The sequence below is a fragment of the Colletotrichum navitas genome (assembly GCF_030913465.1).
Source record: "Colletotrichum navitas strain CBS 125086 chromosome Unknown LY79scaffold_23, whole genome shotgun sequence".
In the NCBI taxonomy this organism is placed as follows: Eukaryota; Fungi; Ascomycota; class Sordariomycetes; order Glomerellales; family Glomerellaceae; genus Colletotrichum; species Colletotrichum navitas.
Genome location: NW_026850569.1, coordinates 122431 through 136433, shown reverse-complemented (window position 1 = coordinate 136433; position 14003 = coordinate 122431). Strand labels below are relative to the sequence as shown.

Below are 14003 nucleotides of genomic sequence, written 5' to 3'. Positions count from 1 at the left end.
CAGCACGACCTCCCCCGACAATCATGTTGACACGTATGATATTGCATATGGTATCTCTTGCCCACAATGACTTCTTTGGGTCTAGTTCTAGATGTTTCGCGTTCAGTGTTAGAATTTGGACTCCATCTTTCCCGGTTCAAAACAATGGGCTTTGACAGGTATAGGACTGGGAGCCTACCCTTACTCGTGTCATCATTTCGAGAAATATTGCACCTGGCACCCAAGACTTGCGAAAGACGTAGTGCGACGGGACTTGGACCGGCAAACATTCAAAGTTGGACCGACGGAACTAGCTGCAATGGCTTGTCTGTATCAAGTGCTGCTAGAACAAAGACAAAACCCGTTTGTCAGGGTTTGCGCACTGTAGCAGTTGCTAATATCTGGTGCCAGTATCGGATGGTCCTGTACCCTGCGGAAATAGACGCAAAACTGCCTCTGTTTGGCCGTTTGCGGTCGATCAGTTTTGTGTAAGTGATAGTATCTCCCTGCAGAGAAATGATCAAGTAATACATATCACTCGGTCAACAGCAGAACAGACAGCCGTGCCTGCTTGCTTTGAGATGCCAACCACCTTCCTGGTCTGGAGAACGCCCTCGAGCTACCTTCCTTGTAGTTCTCATCCGTCCGTCTGACCAGACCAGAACTACTTCTTACCCACCTTACATCTTGTCACACCCAACAGTCTGTTCTCTGGCAAGAAAGAACAGCAAAACACCAAACAAAAGCAAGAGTAGGGGCCATGTGCCCACCTTGAGAGATTGCGGATACACCGTCATATGGAAAGTGGTCGTCCTGACCACCTGGTGACCCTCGACATGTTGTCCTAGTCTAGGTAGCCAAAAGCAAAGCTTCCAAAGTCCCAAGTCCCAAACCACAACATGATGAATGCTTGAAAGGTCGATATAAAGAACGGCAGCGGGTAGCCATCAAAAGGCTCAAGGGAGGCCCATTGTTGGAAGCATCTCTTACTCCCTTCGGATATACTCGCCCACCCTCGCCTCCTAAAAGCAGCATAGCCTTGTCATACCACTCGTTCTTCCAAACTCCTTGCGTCCCCCTCCCCTTCGCGATGACCGTCGCCTTGCTTCTCCTCCTCTCGGGAGTATCGCTTGCGGCAGCCCATTGCGCCGAAGACAACTGCCTTCGCGCCCTCAACGCGACCCAGACTCCAGGCCGCCTCGCCTCTGCACAGGCTTTCTGCGCGACCTTCACCCGCCCGCTGGCGGCGGCTAATACCTCTGTCCCAGACTATGCTTCCGAGAACTGCAGCGGTGCCTCGGGCCCGGTGGCGTCATCGAGGCTGTCAAGCGCGTGCTCGTGTATCGCGCCTAGGGTTACAGAAGCTAGCAGCACCTCTAGGCCTTTGTCTGTCACTGTGACGACAACGATGGTCAATCCGACCTCGACGTCTGCGCACGGCGGCGAGCGTCCTACGGGGGAACCCTGCGCGATCATCAGCGAGTTTTGGGCCAAGGAAGTGGCGGCTGCCAGTGAGTGACGGCCATGTCACAAACTCCAAGCATTTGATGCTGATACACCTCCTAGATCCCAATCCGAGTGTGAGTGCGAAGCTGGCCCACGACTGCCTCAGGTCGGTGCCACTCCACAAAGAAGCAGCCATCACCCTCGTCGACGCCATCCGGCCCTACCTCGAGTGGCAGTCCAATCTCGCGTACCTCAAGAACCCGCCGGTAGGATACGAGCCCGAGCCTTTCGATCCCGTCGGGCACCTGCAGAAGGTCCGGGAGAGGCTCGTCGCGGACGCGTACAGCGGCGAGCTGGACTTCCAGGAGGACCTCTTCGAGATGACCGCCAAGACCCGCGACGGCCACTTCGCCTTCTTGCCGGACGCGTTGACCGGCGTCTTCCGGTTCAGCCGGCCCTTCCCGCTTGTGTCGTATGCCAAGAACCCCTTTTCCACGCCCGTCATCAAGATCTTTGATGAGGTCAAGGCTGTCGGTAACAATGCCACAACCGTGTTGCGGATCAATGGCGTCAGCGCCTCGGCATTCGTCCAGGGCCTCACCGACCGGGCGTCAACCTGCCACGACCCGGACGCGGCTTACAACGAAATGTTCTACTCCCAGGCCATAGAGTGGTTCGGCACCCTGGGGACGTTCCAAAAGATGGGGTGGCACAATTATCTGTATCCTGGCGAGAACACGACCGTGGAGTACACCACGGGTGAGGTCAGGACCGCCGCCAACGTTGCCTCCATCCAGGAGCCCTTTTTCAACATAACGGATGGCGAGTCGTTTTATCAAAGATTCTGTGTGCCTGCACCGGGGCGGTCGGTCTCGCCAGGCGGCGCTGCTGCTCCGACAGCACCATCCAGGAGAAGCGTGGTGCAGCTCGGACAGTACCCGGAACCCGTGGTGAAGAGTTACGACAACGCGGTATCGGGCTACTATCTAAACAGCGAAGGGTTTGAAGATGTGGCGATCCTCAACGTTGTCCACTTCGCCGTGAAAAGCAGCGAGATCTTCCAGAAGTCCGTCGATTCATTCTTCGAAGCCTGCAAAAAAGCAGGAAAGTCGAGGATCATCGTCGATCTACAAATGAACCCAGGGGGCTATGTCCTCCAAGGAAGCGACCTATTTCGTCAGTTCTTCCCGCACATCGAGCAGGATGCGTTCACGCGCTGGAGACTGAACGATCAATTCCGGACGATGGCGGAGGGCTATTCTGCCGCGGGCGACCACATTGAACCCGGTGATCGAAACAGCACGGCAATTCGGTCACTATGGCACAACGTGTGGAATTACCGCACGGATCTGAACATGACAAACCAGCCGTTCGAGTCCTTCGAAGCCAAGTTCGCACCGTGGACGTGGGCAGGCGACGCATACACGGCTCTCATCCGAAATGACCTAAACGACAGCCTCACGACCACTGTCGGTTTCGGCATTGATATCACCGGGTATGGGAGCCGAAAGAACTTCACCCAGCCTTTCGAGTCTAGAGACATCGTCCTCCTGACAGACGGCTTCTGCGCCTCGACTTGCTCCGTCTTCGCGTCCGCGATGAAGAGCCAAGGGAATGTGAAAACGATTGTAATGGGCGGCAGGCCCAATGGCGGACTCATGCAGGGTGTTGGCGGCACAAAAGGAGCCCAGATCCTCACCTTCGAGGGTATTTTCGAAGCATCACGCACACTCATGGATACGAGTTACACGAACCTGTCCTCAAAGCAGGAGGCATCCCTGTCGCAGCTTACCAGTTTGCCCTTCGAAAGAAGCACCGTTGCGAGCCTTAACGTTCGCGATCAGATTCTGCGCAACGACATCAACACCGGTATTCCAGCTCAGTTTGTCAACGAGCCGGCTGATTGTCGCCTTTATTGGACCCTGGGTATGCTGAGTGACGTGAGGGAGATCTGGAAAGCCGCGGCCAACTCAGCGTGGAACGGTGGTGGCTGCGTCGCCGGAACAGGCTTCGGGAAAGCGAGGCCCAATGTTCCGTCGTCGTTCAAGGCGACCGGAGCGGTGGCCAGGCCGCAGACCAAGGTGATATCCGCGCTTGATGTTGGTTTGGATCAAGATGCCTTGGATCGAGAACCCGATTGGCGACCCGAAACCTTCATGTTCTAAGCTTATCGCGTGTCGCCTATGACGAGCTGACCCAGCTCAATTCGACGTATGGGTGTAGCTGTGTATCCCCACTTGTAATTGATATGATTATCGATATCCTGTGCTCCCCAGCGTCATTGATGCTTGCTCTGTGGTTAACGGCCACAATTGAATGCTTCTTTTAGGCTGGGGTGTGGTTGAATGCCTCCAATGTCTCGAAAGCGTGTAAACGTGTAGTATCGATCCGTGCCGGGTCTTCTCAGAACATGTGAAGTTCGGATACGTCACGTGCGCGGAGGAAGACGGGTTCCAAAGCCTGCGCGCCGTTCGCCGGGACATGCCTGCTTCATATCTATGAAGGCGGCAACGTTACTCTGGAGATCTAACCCGGAGAACCCCAGACGAGGGCTAGTTCGCCTCGTTGCGTTGTTGTCAGGATTATATTGGGAGGAAGGCCGGTGTCGGTGGTCGGGTCTACGTCGACTCATGGTTTCGGGTACTGCGGGATCAAAGTATCAGCGGACGTCACAGAGTGTTGAGGAAGTGAGAGGGTGGGTGCTGACTCTTGCAGGAACTCTCGTGGATCTCGCCGGACCCTTAGCAGTAGAGTTGGCAGGGCGAGCGCTCGTGGCCGCGCAGCTTAAACTCCAACGATGGCCGCATCCGAAATGTTTATCGTCCCGGCTTGGACTTGCCGAAGGTGGACCGTTGCGACTCAAATGTCCATGATGTGAGGCCTGAAGGGCCTATGATGGTCTGACGTGGTCCCTCAAAGTTGCTCAGCAGTATATTCGGAATGATCTGGACGGGTGTGTATGGATGCGCTGGTTCAGTATTCATATTGTCAAACACGCCGGGCTGGACCATGCCGCAGGAACAGAGTGAAGGAAGGGTCCAACGTCACCCCGAGACCCGGATTGGCCTTGGGAGAAGGAGAATCCGGAAGCCAATCGGAGAATACCCGAACAAAGGCCGAGACTAACAGTTCGAAAGCAAAAATCACTAACAATTCGCATGGCCAACCATGGAAGCCTGAGGTAACACGGCTTCGGACTGCAAAGTGGGAAACCCCTTCCTATTTTTGTTTTTCTTCCCTTCGCCGCTTGCTTGATGTAGAGGAACCATTGACACTCTGGTTTAGCATGTGAAGCCCGCATCTCAAGCATTGCATTTCGACGAGGCCCGGGGCTTGCCACGGTCTCCAACCATGCTTGTCTCTGTCCACACGTCAGCAAAGAAGGCGGGAGGGCGTGCGACCCATGCTAGTTTCCATTGCCCTGGCCAAGAGATGACGAGCCTCGAAGACCGGGCGATGATGAAGAAAAAATTTCCAACGGGGGGTGCCCCACGAGTTTGTGGAGTATTTTGGCGCCGTCGTGGAGAGAGGAGCAACGCACTGGCGAACGAGAGAGACGCGCGTAATGGGCTGGTGCGTATCACACACACCCCGCCATTTGTAGGCCTGAACGTATCGTATCGATAAGACGACGACATCGCGGGCATCTTAATATCAACGACGTCTCTTGGGACGGTTGCTGGGGAGTGAAAGCCGGCATCTGTTGACGACTATGCCACTCCGCTTTCCCTTCAGCTAATGGCTGCTGTATGTTTCTAGATGGCAGTAGTATGCTCTTTCTACAGCTGTCTACCGGAATACGTGTAAAAAGGCGGTGGCAAGGGGAGGTGAGACACATACTGAGAGCATTTCGCTGTGCCTCGACTTCTGGTAGTGTGGATAACCAGCATGAGAGGCAGTCAAGTTCAGGAGACTCTAATCTGAACCCCGATGTTGAACATACAGCTGTTACTGTCGAGGAATGTTTTCAGGGGCGAAGACACACGGAGGCTAATGCCGTTGTCCAGCCCAGGCGGTTCAAGACATTCAGCCAGATTCGTCGATCCATCTAGCCTCAAGGGCCAGGCTCAATGGGCAGCATGCTTGATAGTCTGGACCACAACGCCCCATCGGCACTCCACCAATCCTCGACCTCGCTGCCATGCAACTTGTACGTATCTGTACTAGATGAGACTGGGGGCAGTAAGCCAGCACGAAGGAGCAGACAAAGGCCCAGACGGACTCGGACGTGCGAGGTGACGGCCACGGCGTCTGAACGATTCAAGGACAAATCGGGCAGGCCGTGGCAAAAAGGGACGGTCCGAATGGTCCGGAACACCAGAGAACCCAATACCAGCTGGCTATGACGAGCACTGCCTGCTTCCACAGGTGCTTCGAGAAAAACTTTGATAATGGTGATGTCGGGCCAAACGTAAGCGGGAAAAGATGAGACGAGTCGCTTTCACATGGGCAGTCGTCGTACCCGAATATGATACATGTGGAACAGGGGGGAAAACTTTCTGGTAGGTTTAGAATAAGTGAAGGAAAATAAAAAAACAGAAAATCCAGGGACGTTCCCCATGGGAAAGTCAAAATTTGTTGGAGGGGTTTTAGCGCCGTTCCTCGCATATGCCTTTGCCGAAACCCTTGGCCACTAAACCAGTCCGGACATCGCAGAGACAAGACCGCCTTGGATAGGTACCTCAGTCCCTATGAAGGAGGTGAGCCGAGTGGCGAAGCCGAGGCGAAGGGGGTGGATTGTGAGATCTGTCCCTGTCCACCGCAGCGCAGTAACACGGCCACCAGTGACATTGTGCCCTTCTGATATTTCCATCCCCCAGCCTAGATGACTCAGGCAACCTGAGAGCGACAGGGGACGGGCGGTTACACATGGAGGATGGCCGTCTCACCCACCCCTTTTGCCTCTTTCCCCATACTCTAACTGCCTAGACTATGTAGAAACACGGGATAAGACAGGGCTTATCAAGAACTGAACCGAGCCACGGATTACGCTGACGACGTGAATGCCCGCCACCGTGGGCCTTGCCATCGACGGCAAGGTGCCAAGGCAAGGCCAGCCATGCCAGCTTCAAAGGATAAGCCGGGGAGAAACAATGCCTGCATGCATGGTCCGAACGTCGTCACCGGGGCTTCCAGTCTGCAACGCCCAGTGCAGGGACGACGACGACCGGGAAATGGGATATTTTGGAGGCTTGCTCCGTCTGGCACAGCGCCGATCCCTATGCTCCGATAATTGAGGGTCACAAGGCTAGCTACAAGGAAAGCAAGTCCAAGATGGCTTGCCTCGGTGCTGGGTAAAACTACGCAGGACTCGAAGGACTGTCACATATTGATGGCGTTCGTTGTAGGAAAAAATACTGTTGCAGCTGGAAATCACGGAAACCAACACCACAGCATGGTCGGCTCTGTACGGGGATCTCCTAGCCGAGGACAACTAAGCAGGAATAAAAAATGAAAAATAAAAATAAAAAGGACAAAATACAGGGCCGTCCAAATGGGCTGGAGGGAATGCATTGGTGCATGAACGGCCATTTTCCCACTCACCGCCCTTCCCACGTAGCCACTTATGGACTAGCGCGGGGTCAGATAAGGAATTGAACCCCTCCGATAAGGCATTACTCGCCAGGAGACGCCGCGACACCCAACCACGCCCAGTCAGACAAGGCACGCACCTCCCCTCCGTCAGTCAGTGGGCAGAAGAGGGAAGGAAGGGAGGAGGGGGAGGAGGGGAGAGGTTTCCGCACTTTCTGATTTTTCGTCCTGTGGTGGGGCTACTCTTGCCGCTAGTGTCGCCGTCGCCGGGCCAGGAAGGAGAGGAGGGGCACAATTTTCTACTGGCAAGGAGGAAAGGAAGGAAGGGGAGGGAAAAAAAGTTTTTGGTGGGAAGGCGGCGACGATGGCGGGCGGCGGGACAACGGGGGAAGGAGGGGCACAAAGTGACAAATGTGACAAGAAATCAAGGAGGGACACGCTGCCATCCAAGAAGTACCTATCCGTGCATACTGCCTAGTGCCTAGGTAGACACAGGAACAAGTAGGTACCTTGTACAGGAGAAGAAGGAGGGGACGGGAGGCGACCAGAGAGTGTCCTGTACTTGTTACCAAGGACTGATAACACAAAGCCAGGACGCAACATTTTTTTTTTCTTACGCTAGAGATAAAAATCTCCAGCCCGCCGCCCTCACCCCTCCTCTCTTCTCTTATTTTTCCTTCTCCTCCTCTCTTCCTACTCTTGAACCTCTTCCTCTCCAAACCTCCCACTCCCTTTCTTCTTGGTTGTTCGTCTTCCTCCGGACGTATTTCCACTCAATCATTTCAACTTTCTTCCGTCTCCTGTCTGCGACGGTTTATTAAGAGCGAATCTCGCCCTGATCAAACCCCCGCCTTCGCAAGAAGTTCAAGAGACGAATTCTCTCCGAAGCGCCATCTAGAGCAGAAGAACAGCGATCCTCCAGTCGTCTTTTCTTCCCGCGGGCCTTCCCATCCTCCAAACCGATCTCTTCCGTCGCCTCTTCGGTTACGATAGAGCATAGACTTTGCATCTAGACGCGTTAGACGTTCAGACAAGCGAGTTTTCTTCCTCTACAATACTTCTCAACAAACCACTCCTCCCGATCGACATAATACCAACCGCCATAATGTCTTCCGAGAACGCCCAGTCTGTCAAGGTTTTGGACGAGCTTATGCAGAAGCTCACCATCTCCAAGGAGGCTGCCGAGATCAAGGAGTCTTCTGCTGCTCTGGCCTCTTTCATGAACGGCCGCATCGAGGACCAGGATGTTCCCACCAAGTAAGTTACAGCCACTTTTCCATACAGCCCAAACCTGCAAATTCTCAGGGGCACAGCCTCCGAGCCACCGTGTCCACGGCCTCGGGGGCTTTTCTCCAAAAAAAAAAAATTAAGAATTTTCCCCTTGTTCCCCGTCCGACCTCGCATCTCACCCCTTGGTCGGGTTTCCCACCGACCCGCTGCAACACAAGACGGCCGATCCTGGCCACTCAGCGGCGAGCTATTTTGGTGCCCACACAAATTTTTTTCCGAGCATCAGCACTGACAAGCATTTCCCCGCAGGAGCATCGAGGCCTTGAGGAAGCTGTTCAACAACAAGAAGGACGCTGCCGCCCGTGAGAAGGCTGCCGTTGCCATCACCTCCATCGCCCAGCACTCCGAGGTCTCTGCCCACGTGGAGCCCTTCCTCGTCGCTCTTCTTCCCGATGTCCTTGCCGCCGCTGGCGACAAGATCACCGGTGTCAAGAATGCCGCCACCCAGGCTGCCCTCGCCATCGCTGAGGCCATCAACCCCAACGCCGTCAAGGGTATCTTCGAGCCCGTCAAGAAGTCCCTCCTCGAGGCCCAGAAGTGGCAGGAGAAGATGGCTGCCCTTGACGTCCTCGAGACCGTCATCCGCACTGCCCCCGCCCAGGTCGGCTACCGCGTCCCCGACTTGATCCCCGTCGTCTCCGAATCCATGTGGGACACCAAGAAGGAGGTCAAGGAGCGCGCCTACAAGACCATGGAGGCCATCTGCCAGCTCATTGTCAACCGTGATATCGAGCGCTTCATCCCCGAGCTCATCAAGTGTATCGCTAAGCCTGAGAACGTCCCCGAGACTGTCCACTTGCTCGGTGCCACCACCTTCGTCACTGAGGTTCAGGAGCCCACTCTTGCCCTCATGGTTCCCCTGCTTGACCGTGGTCTCGCCGAGCGTGAGACTGCCATCAAGCGTAAGTCCGCCGTCATTGTCGACAACATGTGCAAGCTCGTCGACGACCCCAACATTGTCGCTCCCTTCTTGCCCAAGATGATGCCTGGTCTCCAGAAGAACTACGACAACTTGGCCGACCCCGAAGCTCGTGAGAAGACCAAGCAGGCTCTCGACACCCTCACCCGTGTCGGTAACGTCGTTGACGGCAAGATTCCCGAGGTCCGCCACGACTCCGACCTCGACGTCGTTCTCCCCAAGCTCAAGGAGTCCATCCCCTCCAAGTACAAGTCCAAGGTCGACAAGCTTGACATCGTTCTCCAGTACGCTGCCAGCATCGCTGGACAGCTTATTGACGAGAAGGAGATTGAGTCTGCTGTCTGGACCGAGGCCCTCAAGCCCTACATCTCCGTCGTTGTTGGTGACGAGGATGCCCAGAAGGTTGTTGACGACTTCCGCAAGCGTGCTTCACCTGGTGCCGCCGACGAGGCCGAGGTCGACCCCGATGATGAAGAGGGTGAGGACCTTTGCAACTGCACTTTCTCTCTCGCCTACGGTGCCAAGATTCTTCTCAACCAGACTCACCTCCGTCTCAAGCGTGGTCAGCGCTACGGTCTTTGCGGTCCCAACGGTTCCGGCAAGTCCACCCTCATGCGTGCCATCAACAACGAGCAGGTTGAAGGTTTCCCTAAGCAGTCCGAGGTCAAGACCGTCTTCGTCGAGCACGACCTTGACTCTGCTGACACTGAGATGACCACCATCGACTGGACCATGAAGAAGCTCCAGGATGCCGGTGTCGAGACCTCCCAGACCGACGTCGAGGCCAAGCTGAACGAGTTCGGCTTCACCGACGGCATGATCAAGGGTGAGATCTCCGCCCTTTCTGGTGGTTGGAAGATGAAGCTCGCTCTGTGCCGTGCCGTCTTCGAGGCCCCGGATATCCTGCTCCTCGACGAGCCTACCAACCACTTGGACGTGAAGAACGTCAAGTGGCTCGAGGACTACCTTTGCAGCTCGCCCTGCACGTCCATCATCGTCTCCCACGACTCTGCCTTCCTCGACAACGTCTGCCAGCACATTGTCCACTACGAGCGTTTCAAGCTCAAGCGCTACCGTGGTAACCTCAAGGAGTTCGTCAAGAAGAACCCCGCTGCCAAGTCCTACTACGAGCTCAGCGACTCCGAGATGGAGTTCACCTTCCCCGAGCCCGGTTTCCTTGAGGGTGTCAAGACCAAGGCCAAGGCCATTCTGCGTGCCAGCAAGATGTCCTTCCAGTACCCCGGTACGAGCAAGCCTCAGATCCAGGATATCTCCTTCCAGTGCTCTCTCGGCTCCCGTATTGCTGTCATCGGTCCCAACGGTGCTGGCAAGTCTACCCTCATCAACGTTCTCACCGGTGAGCTCGTCCCCACCCAGGGTGAGATCTACCAGCACGAGAACATCCGTATCGCCTACATCAAGCAGCACGCCTTCGCCCACATCGATAACCACCTGGACAAGACACCCTCTGAGTACATCCAGTGGCGTTTCCAGACTGGTGAGGATCGTGAGACGATGGACCGTGCCAACAAGATCATCACCGATGCTGATGAGGAGGCCATGAACAAGATCTTCAAGATCGAGGGTACTCAGCGCCGCATCATTGGCATCAACGCCCGCAGAAAGTTCAAGAACTCTTACGAGTACGAGTGCTCTTTCGCCATCGGCGACAACGTTGGCCAGAAGAACGAGCGCTGGACTCCCATGATGTCCGCTGACAACGTCTGGCTGCCCCGCAACGAGCTCCTGGCTTCTCACCAGAAGATGGTTGCTGATGTCGACATGAAGGAGGCTCTTGCCTCTGGTCAGTTCCGCCCTCTGGTCCGCAAGGAGATTGAGAGCCACTGCGCCAACTTCGGCCTTGACGCCGAGCTGGTTTCCCACTCCCGCATGCGCGGTCTGTCTGGTGGCCAGCGTGTCAAGGTTGTCCTTGCCGCCTGCTCTTGGCAGCGCCCTCACTTGATCGTCCTCGACGAGCCCACCAACTACCTCGACCGTGACTCTCTCGGTGCCTTGTCCAAGGCCCTGAAGAAGTTCGAGGGTGGTGTCATCATCATTACTCACTCTGCTGAGTTCACCAAGAACATCACTGAGGAGGTCTGGGCTGTCATGGACGGCAAGATGACTCCTTCAGGTCACAACTGGGTCCAGGGCCAGGGTTCTGGTCCTCGTCTTAAGGGTGACGACGCTGAGGAGGAGGAGAAGTTCGATGCCATGGGCAACAAGATCGTCAGCACCAAGAAGAAGGCCAAGCTGACGTCTTCCGAGCTCCGCAAGAAGAAGAAGGGTAAGTTGAGAGTTCCACCCATTCACCTGATGATTTTGATGTGACAGATTTGCTGACTTTCATTTCTAGAGCGCATGGCCCGCCGCAAGCGTGGCGAGGAGGTTTTCTCCGACGAGGACGACATCTAAACGAGTCGCCACGAGATCGCTTTCCTTCCATTTGTCACAAGCCTTACAAAAGTCTTTTTTTTTTCGGTAACGCGGGTTGCATGGTACGGGCCTGTTTATGATTTCTTTGACGATCACCCATGAGATTCCCCTTTGAAATGAAACCGCCGGATGAGGAATGACCACTCGCTGTGGGATTGGAGGATCCCGCGGGCGAGGAGATAGGTTCCTGGCGACAGGGAATTAGGGGTCAGAATAAGAGAGTAGAAAGAGTAAATAGACGGCAATACAAGCCATAGACACTTCAACTTGGATCTTCCATCACGATACGATTATTGATGCCGTTTGTCCACGATGCTGAATGCCCTTCAATTGTAGTATCCTTGACGTAGTACGGAAGGTCGCTTGTTTGTATGACAATTGGATGAAAAGCAGTTCCATTTCAGCTCGCTGACTAACCATACCTTCCTTTTACACATCACTACCTCAGCTGCGTATGGCCTTCTTTGTCCTATCGTTTGTCTTCCTCCGATTGACGTGCCGACAACTTTCAACTCTAACCTCCCGTCAGGACTGAGAAGGGCCCCCATGGTAACACACGAAGTCTCCCTTGACAATGGCTTCAGAGGATGGCCTACATTCAGCGGCAGTTTGGCCCCCCTTGATCCGTCCATTATTCTCTAAAAGTGTTGATCCTACCAAGTCAGGGATACAAAGCACAAAATGCGGTCGATGGACTGGTTTTATCACACACAGTAATGGCCTGTAGCCTTCCTCATCTAGGACGTCAAGCGCCGGATCGGACACGCTAACTGAGCCTCGGATGACAATTGACTGCCGTTTCTGTTAATGTCGTGTCAACTCAGGCGTATCCGCCATACCTTATCATATCACTTACAGCTGGGACACGGTTCCAAAGTTCCGCACGAGGGCCCATTGTCGTCTTTTTGACACCGGCTAGGAAACCATGGCACTAGAGCCCTTCCACGATCCGTGGTGGCTACCAACCCAGCTCCCAGAGCTGGACGCCGATGATGGCGACTTTTGCGACTATACTCCCCTCCCGAAACCTGGCACCTCTCAGCTCGATATGCTTTTTTGGGCGGAGAGCATCCAGCTGCTGCGTTTCGGCGGGCTCCGCGCCCACGAGTCCCGGATCCTGCAAGAGGTCGAGCCGTACACGCCGCGCCCGGCGATGCCTGAGGGCCTTTCGGGGTACGGGAGCGCGGATTCTAGTGAGAACGAGGAGGACACGAGCGGAGCGTCTACGAGCGGCGACGACAGCGATGATTACAGCATCGACGACGAGCAAGGCGGGGCCTCCTTGTTTCCCACCCACAAGATGCCGACCGTCACGCCGCGCCCGTGGATGGAACGGGACTTCGTGGAAGTGGACGAGACCAAATGGTTCAAAATCTTCCGAAGGGAAAGGTGGGCGAGCTATTCTAACCCGAATCCCAAGCAGCTGTCGGTCGATATCGGCAATGACAAGGACTGGACGAAGTTGAGCAGGGTCATAGAGATCGCGAACCGGATCCTTAGCGAGGCTGTGGACCAGGAGTGGTGAGTTTCCCCTCGGTTTTTGCATACCTACCTACTTTGAACAGGGTTAAAGAATCAGACCAAATGACGTGGCTACTCAGGCTGGCGACTTTCCTCGATCCACAAGCCCGCGATACCCGCGGCCCCGTCTCCTGCGGGAACCACATCGAATCCTGGGACAACACCGTCGTCCACCGCGCCGTCCCCGTCCCGCCCCAAGCCCGTCCCAGCAGGGAGCAGGCCTGCAAGGCCCTCGACGATTTCGCCGAGTCCATCTTCTGGGGCTTCCACATGCCGGACGAGTACGCTGGCGTGACCGGCAAGACGGGGGTCATCCAAGGCAAGGACGGGCGCTTGTCTCGCTTCATGACGCTGACGCTGACATGGATGGAGCCGGTGTTCCGGGAGAAAACGCGCGGAGACCCAGAGGGGAGGCAATGTGCGGTTGGGATGGCCCATGTTGTGAGTCTATAACATCGCTTCTCTCCCCCTCAAACTTTTTCGTCGAGATTATTGTTGACCGTGCCATCCGTCGGTTTCGCAGATGCTCCACGAGCTGTCGGTATGTTAGCCCCCCCCCGCATGGGTACTTGGGATGACGCAAAAGAACGCTTGGCTAAAGTACAACAGCATTCGCTCTCTGGCTATTTTCACGAAAAGATGCCCAGGTCAAACAAGGATTTGCGCTGTATGGCACGCGAGCTTGTAGGTTGGATTGCCGCGTTCCCCTGTTTCCTGGACCCTCGCCCCCTTTTCTGGCTGATGACTGTGATTTAGTTCTTCAAAGAGGAAAGGTGGGCAGAGGCGGGCTACTCTTTCGAGTCGGCCGTGTTTGGTACTACCTCCAAAAACCACTGGCCGAATTTGAACGACCGTATTCAATACATCGGTATGCAGGGGA

At 55.3% G+C, this 14003-nt stretch overlaps 4 protein-coding genes across 4 annotated transcripts; all 4 read left to right on the top strand.

Moving 5' to 3' along the window:
• Positions 1–1069: 1069 nt before the first annotated feature.
• Positions 1070–3590, top strand: LY79DRAFT_513634 (uncharacterized protein; the record flags this gene model as incomplete). Its single annotated transcript, XM_060554515.1, has 2 exons — positions 1070–1490; positions 1546–3590. 2 exons carry the CDS (start codon positions 1070–1072, stop codon positions 3588–3590), a joined length of 2466 nt encoding a protein of 821 aa, XP_060415050.1.
• A 4472-nt stretch (positions 3591–8062) lies between these two features.
• Positions 8063–11581, top strand: LY79DRAFT_589540 (ABC transporter; the record flags this gene model as incomplete). Its single annotated transcript, XM_060561048.1, has 3 exons — positions 8063–8214; positions 8497–11453; positions 11523–11581. The coding sequence occupies 3 exons, from the start codon at positions 8063–8065 to the stop codon at positions 11579–11581; spliced, it is 3168 nt and encodes a 1055-aa protein (XP_060415049.1).
• Positions 11582–12527: 946 nt separating this feature from the next.
• LY79DRAFT_513652 (uncharacterized protein) lies at positions 12528–13127 on the top strand (the record flags this gene model as incomplete). The annotated part of the gene is made up of 1 exon (XM_060554518.1): positions 12528–13127. The coding sequence occupies one exon, from the start codon at positions 12528–12530 to the stop codon at positions 13125–13127; it is 600 nt and encodes a 199-aa protein (XP_060415048.1).
• A 59-nt stretch (positions 13128–13186) lies between these two features.
• On the top strand, positions 13187–13576 carry LY79DRAFT_513529 (uncharacterized protein; the record flags this gene model as incomplete). Its single annotated transcript, XM_060554503.1, has 1 exon — positions 13187–13576. One exon carries the CDS (start codon positions 13187–13189, stop codon positions 13574–13576), a length of 390 nt encoding a protein of 129 aa, XP_060415047.1.
• Positions 13577–14003: the final 427 nt, after the last annotated feature.